Raw genomic sequence first — 20,183 nt, 5'->3', positions numbered from 1 at the left:
AATCGCTATGACGTCAGATGCGGACTCTATTTTACGGGCTGACACAATTCATCATGACCCCAGCTTGTATAGCTATGTACATGCGTGTTCTCTGTATCTAAAAGATGATTGGCTCTTCCTTTCTTCATCCATTGACCATTGGGTGCTAGAGCTTCTTAGTTGGGCATTCCAATTTCTCCCAGTAATTTTAATAGAAGTGGCTAATACGCTAAATAGTCTCTGCCCATTCTGTATCGGATCTCACCCAGTTGACTGCATTGCTTTTCTGAGCATACTCCATTGACCCTGAGTGCAGACGGACACGTTCGACACATGTGTACTATGACTGCTTTATGATACCCCTTAGTAGGATCTATGGCCAGACCAAGTGCTGACAATTTTTGCACAGTTGATGACCCGTACCTCAACCATAGTAGAAACAAATGTGAATCTTGAGAGAATTGTGAAGAACAGCATGTAGTTAAACAATAAATACTGTAGATTGTATTGTATTTTAATTTTGGTACATAATAATTAAAGACACCTAATATAAAGTGGGACCAAAAACATTATAAGAAAGTTTGTTTCTCATGAAGAAAATGTGGCTTTTCTTTTTAAGACCACATAAGATGTTTTACTTTTGAGTTAATTTTCTATAATTACATTTATATAATGTTATTCTCAATGTCATTATATTATTAATTAGAATACAAAAAAATAAAACATTTAAATTCTGTAAAATTTTTCTATTAAATCTAATGGAGCTGGGGGTTGGGTGGGGTGTTTATTAGACATTAATTTAATGTCACAATGCCTACAATGTACTGTATTTGGTCCTATGATTTTTTTGCTCCATACCAGGACACTCTGTATTTTTTGATAGTACATTTTCTGAGATTTACTCTAAGTACAAAGCACATAAACACACTAAATGGCTCATTGTTGCTTCTGTTTCAGCAAGCGAAGATGGCATGAACTCCAACCACCACACTCCAGTATGTGGAAACTGCTCAATAATCTGAGCTTCCACTCCATGAACACAACTACACATCTTTTTTCATTTGAGTTTCACTACACTAAAATTCTGAGTATCATTTACAGCTTTTTGTCTTCTATGAGTGGAGCCTTTCTTTGTAGTAATGAAACTATAGAAGGTTCAAATAACATGACATTCCAAATATAGCAATAAACAGCTCTCAAGGAAATCACGTTTTTGGCACTGAATGGCTGTATGTGTTCTGTATCACCTCAAATACTACACTTCTGACATATTTGTGTAGTTTTAAAACTATTTTCTATTATTTCAGAAATATCAATTAACAGGTTTAGATAGTGTTTTAGAAGTGTTTCCCTATTTCTGTAAATTGTTTAGAATCAAATTAACCCCAACTCCAATTCCCCAAAAGTTGGGATAGTATGAAAAAACCAAAAAGGAGTGATTTGTAAATGATATTCACCCTGTGATACTGAAAGCACTACAACTAAACATTACATGATGTTTTACCTTGTGAATTTATTATTATATATTTTTTTAATGTAGAGTAATTTCAAATCATTTGATTGCAACACACTCCAAAAAAGTTGAGACAGGGGCAATTTAAGACTAATAACAATTCGATTTTAAAAACAAGGTGATGTGAAACAGGAGATGTTAAACAGGTGAGGCAATCGTGTCATAAAACCGTATACTGTATAAGAGGCGTCCAAAAACAGCTGAGTCCTTCAAGAGCAAGGATCGTTCAAGACTTGTCGATCTGCCAAGAGATGCTTCAGCAAATAATCCAACACTTTGAGAACAATGTTCCCCAAAGACTAATTGGATTTTGGGCATTTCACCCTCTACAGTGCACAATATATTTAAAAGATTGGGGACCTATGCAGGCGCTTATAACTCTTTGGCTCTTATACTTAAAAACGGCTCTGCTTTTTTAAATAGCTGGAAGTATACAACATATACTGTGGAACGTGCCGAACACAGCCATGCTATATGTGTGTATGGGCGTCTCTGTGTTTATTGTGTTTGTTCACAGCCTGTTGAACTAGTCTGATCAGTATCAAGTACAACGACTCTCTGTTGAATGAACAGATCAGATACAGACAGAGGAAATGATGGAAAGATAAGAGAGTAATGAAAGAGGAAGAGAAAACATAATCAGTGGAGGTGTTGACAGAAATGAAAGCAGAGAATCACAGAGTGAAAGTGTAGAGTTATGACCACGCTGTAAAGAGAATCACATTACTCGTGTGGAAATACATGGAGGAATGACGCCCGTATGGATCCGTTTGTCTCAGAAAACACAGATACTTCTCTTGATCTTCTGTCTCTGTCATTACAGTAAGTGTGTGTTTGCATGTGGATATAGACTTAATTGTTTCCAGAAGTGAGCTAAATGTCTTCTTTTAGGAGTGGGTGGGTTAGTTAATAGTAGTCATAATGACCTTTATATAAAAACAGAAGTCTTTCCTCATCTAAATAGCTATGCAAACATTTGTTCACATGTGTGCTTGGCATGTGTATTTTATAGAGAACAAAAAGGAATCATATTAATACATATTATTATTGATAATCATTATTACAGTGTTATGACTGAATCTTTTAGGTATACAGTAAGTGCTATGCATCCTCAAAACTTTTTTTTAACATTAAAATGGACGGATATCTCATATTATGTTATGTGAAAACGTAAGACGCAAACATGTTCACAAGAACAACTAACAAACTGCCACGTATGTGACTTGCAAGTGTTAAATCCAGAAGTGTTTGTAGTTTCAGCAGTAAATGAGTCAGTCGGGACAAACCTGTTTCTGCTTCATTTTCAATGGGCAGTAGAGTCACATTATCTCTCACAAATGTAAAGTATGTTTCTGGCCTTGATCAGAACATTGTATTGTTATCGTGAAGAGCATTTACACACACACAAACACACACACACACACTGTATATATATATATATGCATATTGCATCTATGTACCACTGATCCTGATACCCAAATGTGAAAGTTTATGTCATAAGTTTCTGAGGGACATTGAAGTATGAAAGGCTTATTTATCATGTAAACTCCACCAGCTTGTTCTTGGCTTAAACAAATGTAATTATTAACAAGTCTTGGAAGTACTGGCATATGAACGACAGTTTAACTGCTGCATGTTTTTACTCTTTTATGTACTTCCATAAAGCAATCAGCAAAATATCGCTGGTTTTGTAGAATATTGTTTACAGTGGTCCCAAATGTCATTGCAAAACATAAAAATATCAAAGCATCAATTATTTCAAAGAAAGAGTGCATACATATAATGTCTATTTATGGTGTCCCATAGACAGAGCGGGATTTTTTTCAATAAGCTCTGCATTCCGTTGCGGGGGAATTGTGCAGGTAAAGACCTGCATAATGGATGAATGGGGGAAATTCCACTTTCTAAACTCGACAAACTTGTGTCTTCAGTGCCTAAATGCTTAATAAGTGTTATTAGAAGAAATGGTGATGTTTCACAGTGGTAAACACTCAACTGCCCCAAATTTTTGGAGTGTGTTGCAATCATTTGCTTTGAAATTACATTAAAAAAACAATGAAATTCACATTGTGTAGTTGTTGTGCTTTCAATATTGCAAAGGGTGAATATAATTTACAAATCACTCCTCTTTGCTTTTATTAGCATTTTTCATACTGTTTCAACTTTTTAGGAATTGGGGTTGTAGAAAATTCTCTGTTTAATTCACGATTAATTCAACATACATAGGCTCTAGAGACGGACGACGGAAGCAGTTTTTAAAAAATAACTAGTGGATTTTAGATCTTTTTTTATTTTTATTATTTAATCTCTTTACCCTATCTCTAAGGGAGAAGCCCGCCACCCTTCTGAGGAAGCCCATTTCGGCCGCTTGTACTCGCGACCTAGTTCTTTCGGTCATGACCCAGCCTTCATGATCATAGTTGAGGGTAGGAACAAAAATTGACTGGTAGATCGAGAGCTTTGCCTTTCGGCTCAGCTCTCTTTTCGTGACAACAGTGCGATAGAGCGAGTGCAATACCGCCCCCGCTGCCCCGATTCTCCGGCCAACCTCCCGCTCCATTGTCCCCTCACTCGTGAACAAGACCCCGAGGTACTTGAACTCCTTCACTTGGGGCAATACCTCCTTCCCTACCTGGAGTACGCACTCCATCGGTTTCCTGCTGAGAACCATGGCTTCAGATTTAGAGGTGCTAATCATTTTATATTACATTTTATTTACATTTACATTTATTCATTTGGCAGATGCTTTTATCCAAAGCGACTTACAAAAGAGGAAAACATAAGCGAATCATCTTAAGGAGACATTTGTACGAAAAGTGCCATACTACAAAGTTTCACTAACATCAGAATAGCATTCGAAACAGATTTAAGTGCAACATGAATTTTTTTTTTTTTTTTTTGTTAGTGACTGGTTAAGTGCTCGTGGAAAAGATGTGTTTTTAGCTGTTTTTTAAAGACGAAGAGAGTGAGTCAGCTTCATGGATGGAGTTGGGAAGGTCATTCCACCAACGTGGTATGATGAAACTGAGAGTCTGGGAAAGTGCTTTGGTGCCTCTTTGTGTTGCTACAACAAGGCGACTTTCCTTAGCCGATCACAGGCTTCTGACGGGAGTGTAGATCTACATAAATGATTTTAGGTATGCTAGAGCAGTCCCAGTGACTGTTTTGTATGCCAGCATCAGAGCCTTGAATTTAATACGTGCATCAACCGGCAGCCAGTGGAGAGAGACAAAGAGTGGTGTAACATGCACTCTCTTTGGTTCATTAAAGACCAGACGTGCTGCTGCATTCTGGATCATTTGCAGAGGTCTAAATGCACATGCAGGAAGGCCTGCAATGAGAGCGTTACAGTAGTCCAGTCTAGTTATGACAAGTGACTAAACAAGCAGTTGTGTGGTATGTTCAGAGAGGAAAGGTCTTATTTTCCTGATAATGTAGAGTGTAAATCTACATGATCTTGCAGTCTTTGAGATGTGGTCTGTGAAATTTAGCTTGTTATCGATGGTTGCCCCTAGATTTCTGACCGTTTTGGAAGGCGATACTGTAGTTGAACCCAGCTGCACGGTGATGTGTTCAACAGCAGGGTTGGCTGGAAAGACGAGGAGTTCGGTCTTGGCTGGGTTGAGTTGCAGGTGGTGTTCCTTCATCCAGGCCGAGATGTCTGCCAGACAGGCAGCGATTCGGGCAGTCACTGTGGTGTCGTTGGGCTGAAAAGACAAGCAGAGTTACATTTATGCATTTGGCAGACGCTTTTATCCAAAGCGACTTACAGTGCACTTATTACAGGGACAATCCCCCTGGAGCAACCTGGAGTTAAGTGCCTTGCTCAAGGACACAATGGTGGTGGCTGTGGGGATCATACCAGCGACCTTCTGATTACCAGTTTACCAGTTATGTGCTTTAGACCATTACACCACCACCACTCTGACACTTGAGTTGCGTGTCATCAGTGTAGCAATGGTAAGATAAACCATGTGACTGAATGATGGGTCCCAGTGATGTTGTGTATATGGAGAAGTGGCCCAAGCACTGATCCCTGAGGTACCCCAGTAAGTAACTTATGTGGCTTGGATACCTCACCTCTCCAGGCTACCTTGAAGGACCTATCTGAGAGATAGGAGGTCAACCAGTCAAGCACAGTTCCTCTGATGCCCAGAGTAGAGAGGGTGGACAGAAGGATCTGATGGTTGTCTGTGTCGAAGGCTGCAGAAAGGTCCAGCAGAATCAGAACGGATGATTTGGATTCAGCTTTCACCTGCCTCAGCGACTCTGTGACAGACAGCAGGGCAGTCTCGGTGGAGTGTCCACTTTTGAAGCCTGACTGATTGTCATCCAGCAGCTTGTTCTGTGAGAGACTGTGAAAATGCACTTTCAAGTGTATTTTTAGCGTGTCAGCGCACTGATAAACATGAAGTCCACATATGTGGAAAATGGGAACTTATTCCCTCAAAAGTTTAAAAAACATTAACACATCTGTGGGTCATTTTGCTTAATTGTAATATAAATGTTGTTTTATTTTTATGTTGTTATCACTGTACAATGCAGTTCTATTAAGAGCGCTGATAAACATGATGCCCACATGGTAAGTTTAAATTAATTTAAATTATGCATTGCATTGCATTGCATATAGCAAAGCCAAAATACAACATCCACACATGTGGACATGGGGTCGCATGAGGTTAAAAATACATTCTCTGACATACCAAATGTGTGTGTTATAGCAGTGTTGCTATTTAAATAAACTGATCTTGTTTATATACAAGGATTTTTATATAGTACATCTTTACCCTAATATCAAAGGTCAAACTAGACAGAAAAAATTCAGGTCTCAATTCATATTATTTGTCTTTAACTATATGTACAGCATTAGTAATAATTAGTGCATTCAATGGGTTAATCCAAAAATGTTGCTTTCAGAGGATTTATATGATTTAGGATGATTAAATAAGGCACATTTCAAACTGTTCTGAGACCAGTGCAGACAGACAGCACACTGGAGGTCAGTCACTTAATAGGGAGCAAGGGTGCATACTATAGCTTTCTATGCAGCTAAGTGCATTCACTCCAAAAATCGACCAAAAGTTCGGTTTCAGGCTGCAGATGATGTTTGGACCACTCAACATGTTTGACACACATGGGACAATGATAATCAGTACATAGATTCACCATTTATAATGGATCATTTTATTTGAACATGGTTGGCAGTGATTGGATGACACTGGACATTACTTTTAATCAGATTTGGAAACATAGTAAACACATTTTTTTAATAAATTTAATGAGAAAAAAAACTTTCTATAGCTTTGTATTAGTTACAATTTAACAACTTAGTCCCACTGTCCACATGTGTGGACATACATTTGTAGGAAAACTATTTTTTCTAGATTTTTTATTTATTTATTTTTTTTGGCTTGTTTATTAGGTGCTACTACTTACAAAGCAAAAAGGAATTGGAAAATGCACACAGCAGTCACGCTCGGGTCTCAGGAGGGTAACCTTCCCAACCCTGGACACAAGGCACACCCCCTAAAGGGATGCTTGTAAAGTCAGTGACCACGGTTACATGGACACAACAAAGCGGGTTAATGCAAGAAAACAGTGTTTCCATTTAATGCACTCCTTACTCCCATATACATGCGCTCGTTCTCCACAGCAACGTCATTTTCCAGTGACGCTTGTGTAAATAACACACATGGCATACGAGGAAGACTTTTTTTTACTCTCTGTTGATTCACTTTATTTCCAATATTCCAGAGTTGTTGCTGTGTTGGTTTCCTTAACTTACTGCCATGACATGCAGCTGAATTGCAATGCATTATTGGGGGTTTCCCTCTTACTTAAAACTCCGGGATTCCCCCAATGTACCAACATATGAGGACATTAGAGAAAGTCAATATTTTACATTTGTGTGTATAAATGGGTAGGCTATAGTTTATTGTATATGTGATTCTCCCGCTCTACTCCTAGAAATGTTGAACTCTTTCCGCTATGTTGTTGTTGGGCTCCATCTTATCACGTTTGTCCCCCGGTCTGTTCCTTGCATGCGCACTCTTCAAACACCCATCAGAATGCCACTTATGTATTTACATGGCCACATTAAGCCGCGTTCTCCGAGAGAAACCTAGGTGTGTTAAACCACTTTCTCTTAATTCCTTTATCGGTGTAAGGAAATCAGTGTTCTTGTTTACGTGATGTTTCAGAATGCCACTTTCTGCTTAAACACAAGAATAAACCGTTTTCTTAAGTGCATGTAAACGTGGTCAGTGCCACTAGCAGCATTAAATATATTAGCATAAATAATGTTCAAACAGGTTTCCCAAACACTCTCCCATCTTTCATTGTTTAGCCAAACAGTTTCAAACTCATGGCATTGATCGAGTCTGAAGTTAACATGTCTGGCCACTCCATCAAACAGAGCAATGATTTAAAAGTATCACAATGTTTACACTCTTTATGAAGTCGGCCAATGGATTACTTAAAATTGAGTTTGAACATTAAACAGTGAAAAAAGAAAGTATTTTAACTGTTCTCTGTGTACTGTCTCTGAAGCTCAGGCGATCACCATTCAAGTCCAAAGGAAAACTGTCACGGCACCAGTTCAGGGCAGAGTGCATTTCTCCGTGAATATCACATTCATTGATATTCCAACAGTCACATGGAATTTCAGATCTGTAAGCGAGCAACAGAGCATCGCCGTTTGGATGCTCGGTGACTCTGCAAATGTCGCACAAGTCTACGAGGGAAGAGTGCAAACTCATCCCAACGGTTCTCTCACGATATCGGACTTACGGCTTCAAGACTCTGGCTATTATATCATTACTGTTACAGAACCATCTGGGAACTGCAAAGATGCAGGTCTGGTACTGAATGTAAAAGGTATGTTTTTTCCCTGGTCACCTGCACATGTAAAAACATGCCCTGCTATTGGTCAAAGTGTGCAACTGCAACTTTTGTTTTGGGTAATAACAATGGAAACATTTAATAGCTTTTTTTGGTAGCCATTAAATTAAGGTGGTTGTCTATACAGAATTTGGCTTTAAAAAAAATAAACCTAATATTTACAGGAGTAAAAAGTGTAACAGCTAGACTGTATCTCTCTCTCTTTATATATATATAATTCTTGCATTGATTAAATGTTCTATTTATGTTTCAGAGGTGCAGTATGAGGATATACAGTATTTGGTTGTATCTGTCATTGTGTTGGGGATTCTGGCTGCATTTCTCATGCTGTGTATGTGGCTCTCGAATAAACTGTCCCGCCACATCAAGGCCTGGAGAGAAAAGAGACATATGCCTGGTAACTTATTACATTTGCTTTACACTGAAGAATTGAAACCATTTACATTGTATTGATTTACGCAGACAATTTTATCAAAAGCAAACTAACAGATAAGGAATATTTCAACACAAGCGGAAGAAGACAGTAATATAGAAATGTTACAGCAAAGTTTGGGCTGGAAAAGAGATGTAGGATTGACACTTCTACTACAGTAGTAAGGAGAAAACCAAAGAGGGAAACCAAAATAAATGATGGGGAGAAAAACATAACTTTAAATATATCAATAAACAATATAAAATAAGTAAATAAAAAAAATAGTTTTGTTCTTTGTATTTCTTATCCTAAAGATACACTTAGTCATTTTTTCCTCATTAAAATGTTTTTTACTCCTCAGAAATAAATTGTTTTCAAAATTAATTCAATATGGCTGCCATGTTAGGATCACATGATCAGCTAAATACTACTTGCTTAATCTCAGGAACTGTCTTGTTATATGGGACACTTACACACATGGATTAAAATAATCATGGCTCACTGTAAATAGTGCATTTCTGTAATAGCATTTGTAACTGTTGATTTTGAATGATGCTGCAACCAAGCTGCTGGGTGTCCGTGTAAGTCCAAGATGACACAAACAAAAATTATATTGAGAGTACGTTTAAAAGCGATGGAGGTCAAACATTATGATAACAAATGCAAATAGTAAGTAAAACAAAGAAAATATAGTAAGATGTATAAAACAATACCATTGAAATAGTAAGTGAAAAAGTAAACTATGCAAAACATTACACATTTTTAAATATAATTTCAATCAATCATTTATAACTCTATATTCTGATTTTTAACTATATATTTGGATTTAAAACAGTATATTCAGATTTATATATTCAGATTAATTACTATATGTTCAGATTTATATATTCAGATGAATTACTATATGTTCAGTATTTATAAATATATTATTAGATTTATAACTGTATATTCAGATTTATATATTAAGATTTACAACTATATATTCACATTTATATATTGGTATTAATTAGTATATGTTCAATATTTATAACTCTATATTCAGATTTATATATTCAGATTAACAACTATATTCTGAGATTTATACATGTATACTGTAGTCAGGATTTACTGGGCATTTCTTTTCTTTTTTTATATTTTAGAGTATGATGACACTGAACTACAACGGCTGTGAAGAGCACAAACATGCACACAGCATCTAATACAGGAAGCAATTGTTTTCTGAATTAAAGGTGAATGTCTGAGATGAACAGACTTGTGTTCAGAGGACAAGTGATGAATTTCTTACTTTCGGTGAAGAACTTCACATCACAAAGTCAGTCTTGCATCTCTTTCATAATATTCCAGATGATATGAATGCACATGGACACTTGAGGACAAGAATAAAACCCATTGTGTATCCATGTGTTGAGGGCTGGATGTGAGGCACATGAAGGCCCCGGGCCCCAGACTCTTAGAAACTCTTGAACTTCCAATGTTCCCTGATCACATATGAATCAAACCGATAAGAAAACAAAGCACAATGAAGGAGCAAACTCAATACGGATCTCACTTAATACCATTTTATTATTTTATAGTATAGACATTTATCATAAATGTAATTACATTACAGAATTTGCTTATAAAATAGAATACAGTCATAAAATCCCGGCTCTTTGGCGATAAGAATTAAATAAGAGCAATAACCATGTTCGGTTGTAAATCAGCTATTTTTTCACGAGTGCTTTCAGGCTTTCAAATGCGTCTATTCATGCAAACCATTAGCAAATCAGGGCTTCCATTTTATAGACATTTTTCGTGAATGAAAACAAGGGAGCTCCATTGACAACAGCAAGCACTGAAAACTTTCTGAACATTGATTTAAATATTAAGAAAGTAAATCTGTTCATTTATTTTTGTAATAGCCCAATCTGGGTTATTTTCTATTCATCTGCTATATCACATAAAGCAATCAAGAACACAGTACAGTTGCAAAGTTCATTTATTTGAATATGTTATTTATGGCACACTTCTTTATGACTGACACATAACAGCTTCTAGTTACAGGACAGTTCAGTTGTGTGTATGAAAATGATGTGGCATGTTTAACTACAACAATGTCATATTGATTCCTGTAAATACTGAAGTGTCTGTTTTGGGGGAGTTCTTGGATGTCCAGGGATAGTATGGGTGTTAAGTTGCTTTTATGGCTTTATAAAATGTAGTGTGCTGTACTTTGACACTGCCACAGTGTCTATAAGAAACCAGTGTTTGAGTTGTGTACATATGTGCTATGCATGATGTGAAAATGTTTGGTAATTTATCATTTTCTCAAGATTACTGTAAAGAGTTAACACAACTATTAACATTTTGTTATTCATATATATTGTCCATATTGCTGGGTTTAAATCTGTTGGTTTGTCAGGTAATAATCCTTTTAAGAAATTTACCCAATTATAATTTTACTGAAAAACTTCTAAAGGACAAAAAAAAATCATAATTTGAATGTGGCGCAACGGGGTAAAAGCAATATCTAGCCAAATATTTTTAGCAGAACGTAACTAGACAAATTTAAATTCACTTTTAAAAAATTCCCATGACTTTTCCACTAAATGTAAGATTTTGCTCATTTCCCAGACTTTACATAAATGTCTACAAACTTTTTATTTTGTTGATTGCATGATCCATGATGGCAAAACTCATTAAATTCTGATTAATTGGTCTTGATTTTTTATTTAGATTCATCCTTTATGACTACAAATCCTTATGTGTGGACAAACTTCCTATACTTGCATGCTTGCCATTCAAAAAAAGAAGAAGTGGGAAACATGGTGTTGAAAGTACAAATATTTATTTCCAAAAATGTTTCCTAGAAAAATGACATGCCAATTCCATGTTTGAAGATTAGGAGCATCTCAGGACTCATTTACAGATGACATCCCTCAGTGTTAGCAGTGCTGGTGTCAAATGAATAATACGGAAAATGTTTCTCATTCAAATGAACTGACGCCCCATGAAGGAGTGAGAAGCATTGAGAGAAGAAATGGAACAACAGAAGCATCCGGTTACAGTAATTCTATAATCAGGGGCACGGTGTCAGTGCGGCCATGAGCAGCTCCATTTTATAAACAAAGTTTCTTCCCTCCATTCGGCCCCAGTGCACTTCTTTATGCGGGCCCCTCAAGTGAGTCCATTTAGCATCCTGCACCACGTCACTCTTGGGCAGATCTTTAGCCTGACTGCGAGAGAACTGGACCAGAACCTTACAGCCGCTCTCTGGACCGTTACGCACTACAGGCAGACAGAAAGGAAGACGGGTCATATTCTGATAGCTGATTGGTTAGTTTTTCCAAGGCATGATGACTAAAGTTTTAAAGCAATGTTTCAGGTTTAATGCATACAGTACATACAGCATCTGTGACTTGTTGTTGTTTCCCACAGATAATCAATTAGACTCGTCCCTCAGTAAAAATAAATCAATAAAAAATACATTGTTTAAAGTGATGCATTTACAATAGACATCTACAGGGTCAGCAATAAGGCCCTGATATACTTCAATGGAAATTGAAGAATGAAGAAAATGAACAAAATCTTGCCAAAATGAAGATTTTTTTGCATTCGTTTTGGTGGTTCAAAACAGCTTGCCAGCATAAACTCATGGGAGAACTTCATACCGGGACCTTTGTACTGCGATTAGTCCATATCATCGGTAGGTGTGACCTGGAGCTCCACCTACATCAAGGCTGACATAAATACTCAAACCAGCCCATCAGGCACCAACAATCATCCATGTGATTATCAAATCAGCCAGTGCAGTGTATAAAATCATGCAGATATGGGTCAGGAGCTTCAGTTAATGCTCACGTCAACCTTCAGAATGGAGAAAAATGTGATGTCAGTGAATTGGACTGTAGCATGATTGTTGGTGCCAGACGGGCTGGTTTGAGTATTTCTGGGATTTTCACACACAACAGTCTCTGAATGGTGCCAAAAATATGATAAAGTCTACAGTAACTCAGATAACCGTTATGTAAAATTGTGGTGAGAAGAATATCACCTCTGAATGCTATTCTGAGATGCGGGTTGGTGCTGTTTTGGTGGCGCGAGGCGGACCTACACAATATAAGGCAGGTGGTTTTAATGTTGTAGCTGATCGGTGTATATACTGTATATTATTTTAAATCATCATCGAATGGTTAAAACAGCATCTTTTACTGATCTCGTGTTAAGTCTACTCATCGAATGAGGCATGAAGTCATTGATAACACATTTAAATGTCATATTATTTGATGATTAACATGTAGTCTTGTGCATCCTCATATTAAATGTTCCTCTAAACGCCTCCCACAGCGGTGTGGCCATTGTCTGAATGTTCGCAAACAGTATGTCGTTGCTCGACTGCTTCAAGCTCTGAGCAAAGAGCAAAGAAAAACTTCTCCATGAGTGTGCTGGGGCCTTTAGAGTGTTGGAAGCACTAGAACTACTAGTTAGTCTGTTATTCTCTTTCTATTTCATGTTAACAATACAATCTTGTGGTTACACATTTTAAACAGTGTGCATTTGAATGTTTATCCCAGTGCAATGTCTTTCACCACAGATTTGGAATGTAAGTGAATTACAGCTCAACCATTTTTCCTTTGTTTTTGTGGATGGACGAATGGAAATGTATTGTCTGTGAGAATTGACAGCAGGTCACTGATGCTGTACATAGACCTTAAGTTGCATTTAACTCAGGAACATTCCTTTAATCGAGAAGTGCTTGTTTAGGTCCCGCTAAGGACTCCGATACCAGATGTGTTGCGTGTACCTGAGATGGCGTAGTCGCCATTTGGAGACGCGACAGTGATGGCCGAGGCGTTCCCGATGCTCTCGATGGGGCCAAGACCCACGTGATTACTGAAACTCAACACATGCCAACCCATGACTTTAGCCAACTGCTGCACGGCATGCACCTGATGCTGCGACATCTGCACAAACAAACACACACACTCAGTGCAACTTCTCTTTTCTCTTTGAGTTTGAAACGGTGGTGTGTGTGCATGAGCATCAGTACCTGTGACAGCAGGAAGTCCTGCAGCTCCTGCTCTTGGTGTGATAGCGTGATGACGCGTCCGTCTCTGTGCACAACTCTGATCTGCTCCACTCCAATATTTAACTGCAGCTGGATTGATCTGAAGAGGAAGAGGTTTGTTATATTTCTCTCATTCACAGGTCCAATGGTTGAGGACGTTATGTGAGAGGAGAGAACAGTAGCAAGGCATTTTTACTAGTTTTTACATTGGTAGAAAAGATTTGTGTGTAAATCGTCACACAATATTAAAATGTAAATTTACAAACATTTTCATCATTTGTAAACTGACACATTTAAATGGTTTTATAAGCAATTTACAAAGAAATGAATACATTCTTGCATTGAACTGAATTTAACATACATAAGAATGGCTTCCCATAAATTTTTATAAAGAAATTCGGAATGTGTCCAACAATTTACCCAAGTATGGCTTTACAAATGAATTACACTGAAATTTGTAAATTGATGCACTGAACAGAACGCACCAATTTATGCAAGAATGGTTGTACAAACATTTTACAAACATTGCAGCGAGGAGCGGGTCATTGTTTTCTTTCGCTCCAAGAGCGCTCCACTAATGCTCCATCACGGGCAAAACACCCGTTAACGGCCCTTAATGCAATAATTCACCACGTGTTAGCAGTGTTAAACACTATTTGCATGAAGGAAAGATGGAATTTCTGATATAACCAGAAAGAATGTGATAAAAATAAATACTAATTTAAAATCTAGCGGCACTTGGTAATGTTTGACCTCAAGTGTGAAGGTTACTTTCACCTTCTGTTTTCACGCTCCCTGTTATTGAGATAAGCTTGACTTAACTACATGCTTGTGTCTCCTCTCATTATTCTTACGTCAACTGTCAAAAAACACGATGATAATCCGTTCACACGTGGAGAGAAAATCTAAAAGGTCAGTAATACAGATATCTCCTATTAAATATTTTTAATAGTCATATCAATATTTTAATCTAATGCATCACAATCTTAACTCTAGGTTATTATGTCCTTTAAACGATGTAAAACACCAACTGCACTAACCTACAAACTAATGCGTAGTTTGACTTTAATCGATTACCATCTAAATATATTTTAGAGCCGTAGGATAATTTATGCATAATGGAGTGGTGGTGGTGTAGTGGTCTAAAGCAAATAACTGGTAATCTGGTAATCAGACGGTTGCTGGTTCGATCCCTACAGTCACCACCATTGTGTCCTTGAGTAAGGCACTTAACTCCAGGTTGCTCCGGGGGGATTGTCCCTGTATAAGAGCACTGTAAGGCGCTTTGGATAAAAGCATCTGCTAAATGCATAAATGTAAATGTAAATGTAAATGTATGCATTATACACTCACCTAAAGGATTATTAGGAACACCATACTAATACTGTGTTTGACCCCCTTTCGCCTTCAGAACTGCCTTAATTCTACGTGGCATTGATTCAACAAGGTGCTGAAAGCATTCTTTAGAAATGTTGGCCCATATTGATAGGATAGCATCTTGCAGTTGATGGAGATTTGTGGGATGCACATCCAGGGCACGAAGCTCCCGTTCCACCACATCCCAAAGATGCTCTATTGGGTTGAGATCTGGTGACTGTGGGGGCCATTTTAGTACAGTGAACTCATTGTCATGTTCAAGAAACCAATCTGAAATGATTCGAGCTTTGTGACATGGTGCATTATCCTGCTGGAAGTAGCCATCAGAGGATGGGTACATGGGGGCCATAAAGGGATGGACATGGTCAGAAACAATGCTCAGGTAGGCCGTGGCATTTAAGCGATGCCCAATTGGCACTAAGGGGCCTAAAGTGTGCCAAGAAAACATCCCCCACACCATTACACCACCACCACCAGCCTGCACAGTGGTAACAAGGCATGATGGATCCATGTTCTCATTCTGTTTACGCTAAATTCTGACTCTACCATCTGAATGTCTCAACAGAAATCGAGACTCATCAGACCAGGCAACATTTTTCCAGTCTTCAACTGTCCAATTTTGGTGAGCTCTTGCAAATTGTAGCCTCTTTTTCCTATTTGTAGTGGAGATGAGTGGTACCCGGTGGGGTCTTCTGCTGTTGTAGCCCATCCGCCTCAAGGTTGTGCGTGTTGTGGCTTCACAAATGCTTTGCTGCATACCTCGGTTGTAGCGAGTGGTTATTTCAGGCAAAGTTGCTCTTCTATCAGCTTGAATCAGTCGGCCCATTCTCCTCTGACCTCTAGCATCAACAAGGCATTTTAAGCCCACAGGACTGCCGCATACTGGATGTTTTTCCTTTTCACACTATTCTTTGTAAACCCTAGAAATGGTTGTGCGTGAAAATCCCAGTAACTGAGCAGATTGTGAAATACTCAGACCGGCCCGTCTGGCACCAACAACCATGCCACGCTCAAAATTGCTTAAATCACCTTTCTTTCCCATTCTGACATTCAGTTTGGAGTTCAGGAGATTGTCTTGACCAGGACCACACCCCTAAATGCATTGAAGCAACTGCCATGTGATTGGTTGATTAGATAATTGCATTAATGAGAAATTGAACAGGTGTTCCTAATAATCCTTTAGGTGAGTGTACATTTGATGATGAAGAAGCTCAGCAAATGCGAATAGAGAAAGATTTAAAATCGTACATTTTAAACGCTAGTATTTCTGTAAGTGAACTACATTAAACATAGTTTTGACAGTCTTATCTAGTTATGATTAAAAAAAAAAAAAAAAAGAGTAGACATTTTTTTTTCGTTCACAGAATTATAGGACAATGTTAATTAAAATAAGTGCAATAATAGAAAATAATAGGCAATAATACATAGGCCTATTCATGTTTTTTGTTTGTTTGTTTGCTTTTTGGTAATTTATTAATTTTAATATTTTTTGTTCTGGTAATTTATAATGTTTTTCGATTGGTAATTCATATATTTAATGTAATATTTTTTTGTTTGTTTTTTTTGCATCTAGCCATTTATTGAAATGATGAAACCCAGAGAATGCTGCCGATATGTTTCAAAAGTAATCTATAAAAATGATTTAATTTAGTCTCGGGCTAATGTTAGTGTTCTAATAAAGCACATTGTAGCTTTTCTTCTACTATTTATTTTTCATTTAATACATTTTCTGCATGGAAGGTTGTGATATTAAAAGCATACTGCAATAACTTTACAGTGGAGAGGAAGTTAGGTGCTAATTTTGCCATGGAGCGAAACACGGAGCGGGGTTTCTCTAATCCAGGAGCGTGGTGCGAGTGAGGAGCGGGAAATTGTTGCTGCTCCACTCCACTCACATACTCTGATGGTGTCCCGTGGAAATGAACCCAAAAATGTATGCAAAAATGGCTTTACAAAGGATTTACACAAAAATCTGTAAACTGAGGTTACAATTTACATAATAATTGCTTTCGAATGTTTTACATAGAAATTCATATTCTGTACCATGGAATTGGATGCAACAATTTATGTAAAAATGGCTTTCCAAACATTTTTTACATAGAAATTTGGCATTTGTACCACATCAAATTAATGGAACAATTTACGCAAGAACGGTTTCCGAACTTTTAACGTAGAACTTCATAAGTTGCACCATGGAATTGGATGCAACAATTTTTGCAAGAATGGTTTCTGAATGTTTTACACAGAAATTTGTACATAAAATAGTACGGAAGTAATTCTGAGAAAAATTACCAATTTGTTTACTATAAACAAAGACATCAAAAGAAAACATATTAGTACAAGCTACAATTTGGGAAAGTGACAATAAGAACAGTTCATGGTGTATTTTTCCCAGGAAATGTCTTATTTTTGTGTGTTTCTCCACAGACATTTTGCTGGTGTGATGATCTGATGTTCATCAGTTAGGGCTAACAGTAATTTCAGAGTTTTAATGTCAGAATCCTGTCATACTTGCAGATCTGCTCGTATCCTTGTGAAGTGATGAGCACTTTGACGCTGGACTCATACACATCGTTAATGTTGGACCAGTGAGCCTGAATCTGAGGGTCCTCAATGCGACTCGCCAAACTGTCGATGGTCCGTGCCGTCCTGACGATCGAAGACAGAGAGAGACGTTTACACATCTATTTATTTCATTCTGCTAGTCGGCCCTCTAGTGGCTTCATGAGATTCATCGTTACATGCTTTATCAACAGTACTGAAAGAGTTCCATGTATGCTTGACACCTGTTGGCTGCTTTCCCTTCACTATCCACGCCAACTCATCAGTTTAATTTAGATTTGTCCACAATACAAACACTTCTTTATATCAAAAGGTTTTTAAGATCATGAAAAACATCAATTCAGTCAAGTGTATAATGTACCTGCTTCTGAGGAAGATGTGTTTGGCTTGTTTGATGATTTTCTCCAGCAGTCCTTCACTCTGCTGCAGGGAGCTGATCTCTGCTTTATCATACGCCATCGGTCCTGCTAAGCGCAAGCGCTTGTGTCCGAACGGAGCGCTGGCTGGATGAGGCATCACCAATGAACTCAGCGTCTGCTTGTGGAACTAGAACACATATCCAACATACACAGACAAAAGATATCACTCCGACATGGTAACATAACAGTCCACAAGCCCGTGTCCATCTCTGACGTGTGCGAGTACCTCTCGTGTGAGCTGGTGCAGGTTGTGCTCTAACACATACAGGTGGTCGTCTGGTTTGCTCTTGTCTGGGGATGTTCTCTGGTGTTTTTTATCTCCAGTTGAGTGACAGAGAGAGATGGACAGCTGTAGACCTGAGGGGTAAACATAAACACACACTATAACACCAATCTAAAATAATGATCCTCTCTCTATGCCCCAGCAGTACCAGCTTTAATGAACTAAATCAGATTTTCATTGGGTCAAAAGTTTACAAACACTTGGTGGCACTGCCTTTTAAACATTTTCCCATTTCTCCCAGCAGACCTGCTGCAACTCTGTCAGGTTTTTGGACAATCAAAATACATTTGTGATGGCCTCTCGTTTCAATTTGCTGTCTTTATGCCATTTTGTAACAACATTGGAGGTATACTTATGATCGTTGTCCTGCTGAAAGTTTTAACATTCAAGCTGATGTCTTGAAGTGTTGTTTCATGTTTCTACATACTCTTACCTCATGAAGCAAACAATTTTTTTTAAGTGCAACACACCTCTAAACATGATGCTGCCACCCCTATGCTTCACAGTTAGGATGGTGTTTAAAGCCACACACTTATTCCTCCATGCATAGTGCTGATCATTAAGGCAAATCAGGTAATTTGTATGGCAAGCCATTTTAACACGTATTCCTTAAAACTAAGTACTGTATCTATTTTTATGGTTCAAGTATTCCAATAGACACCCAGTTGAACTAGTACTTATTTATCAGACACTAGTGTCTATTCTAATTGCTACTAGTAACATTGTAAATTTTAATTGAACTTTACTATAGCAAGTCTAACTAGTCATTACATTTGTAAAAAAAACAACAACAAAAACAATAGCTGTTACTAATGAGATAAGTAATTTTACTAGTAACAACTGGAATAAACACTAGTAGGGGCTAATAAATAAGTACCAGTAAACTGGAAAATATACTAGTTGCTGTGAAATAATTCATGCTTCTCAACAACTTCTCTGGTGATGTAATGTGGAATAATGAAGGCCTCTTTTAAACTTCTTTTGTTGGGTAGCTGCAGCTGCTCCCTGTTCAGAAGATGTTCTAAGGAATATGTTTTTTCTCTCTACTCTCACGTTTCACACGTAGCTCAAATGTATGTCACCCCCATATAAGGTAAATAACTATTTCATTGGTGAGGGTCCAGTGGAATGTGGTTTTCTGGACCATATAACAGAATGCTGAACAAATAAATGTTGAAGAGGGATTTGATACCATACCATGATACCATGGTCTGTGTCATTTCTTCCCTCAGCTGAGCCGTATGGAGACGGGGATAGCAGATCAACAAAATAAATTAAATACATTGGATGACAAAATTATCTAACAGTTACTATTGGAATAAGAGCTAATATCTTGTGAATAAGCCCTTAATCCAATAAACACTATAATACATTGCAGTTTTACTAGTACTTATTCATTAGATACTAACACGTCTTCCAATAGACACTACAATTATCTATTCCAACTTTACTAGTACTTATTTATTACACTAGACTAGTGTGTATTCCAATTGTTACCAGTAAGATTTTAAATTCTACTAGTAAGATTTTTATATTGAATTATACAATAGCCATTCTTCAAAAAACTATTGTAACTGTCAGAAGTGAATAGCTGATATCTGAACAAAACTTAGCAATTTGTATCCAGTAACAATAGAATACTTCTAGTCACTATACGACTGGTAGCAAATCTAATGAATAAGTACTAGTAA

The 20,183-nt window shown here is 37.6% G+C and overlaps 2 protein-coding genes across 2 annotated transcripts in view; one reads left to right on the top strand and one right to left on the bottom strand.

Annotated features, from left to right (window-relative positions):
• The first annotated feature begins 2,049 nt into the window (after positions 1-2,049).
• LOC127632049 (V-set and transmembrane domain-containing protein 5) lies at positions 2,050-11,501 on the top strand. Its single transcript, XM_052110514.1, has 4 exons — positions 2,050-2,314; positions 8,042-8,368; positions 8,646-8,789; positions 9,944-11,501. Exons 1-4 carry the CDS (start codon positions 2,242-2,244, stop codon positions 9,973-9,975), a joined length of 576 nt encoding a protein of 191 aa, XP_051966474.1. The 5' UTR covers positions 2,050-2,241; the 3' UTR covers positions 9,976-11,501.
• Positions 11,502-11,632: 131 nt separating this feature from the next.
• Positions 11,633-20,183, bottom strand: part of LOC127632043 (mediator of RNA polymerase II transcription subunit 17) — a 35,760-nt gene continuing 27,209 nt past the window's right edge. Inside the window, exons 8-13 of the mRNA XM_052110509.1 lie at positions 18,436-18,566; positions 18,152-18,336; positions 17,740-17,877; positions 13,834-13,951; positions 13,588-13,747; positions 11,633-12,071 (exon numbers count right to left, since the gene is read on the bottom strand). Of these exons, the coding sequence (XP_051966469.1) occupies positions 11,863-12,071; positions 13,588-13,747; positions 13,834-13,951; positions 17,740-17,877; positions 18,152-18,336; positions 18,436-18,566 (941 nt within the window). The 3' untranslated portion in view covers positions 11,633-11,862. The remainder of the gene's footprint in view (positions 12,072-13,587; positions 13,748-13,833; positions 13,952-17,739; positions 17,878-18,151; positions 18,337-18,435; positions 18,567-20,183) is intronic.

The sequence above is a fragment of the Xyrauchen texanus genome, chromosome 38 (genome assembly GCF_025860055.1).
Source record: "Xyrauchen texanus isolate HMW12.3.18 chromosome 38, RBS_HiC_50CHRs, whole genome shotgun sequence".
Lineage (NCBI taxonomy): Eukaryota > Metazoa > Chordata > Actinopteri > Cypriniformes > Catostomidae > Xyrauchen > Xyrauchen texanus.
Note: the sequence above shows the minus strand (reverse complement) of the source record. Positions and strands in the feature narration are given on the sequence as shown.

Bases quoted from the DNA above. Each gene is read 5' to 3' on its own strand.
- LOC127632049 (XM_052110514.1), top strand. From the start codon at position 2,242: ATGACGCCCGTATGGATCCGTTTGTCTCAGAAAACACAGATACTTCTC. The intron at 2,315-8,041 runs GTAAGTGTGTGT...CTGTCTCTGAAG, and splicing joins CTTCTGTCTCTGTCATTACA to CTCAGGCGATCACCATTCAA. The intron at 8,790-9,943 runs GTAACTTATTAC...TTTATATTTTAG, and splicing joins AGAAAAGAGACATATGCCTG to AGTATGATGACACTGAACTA.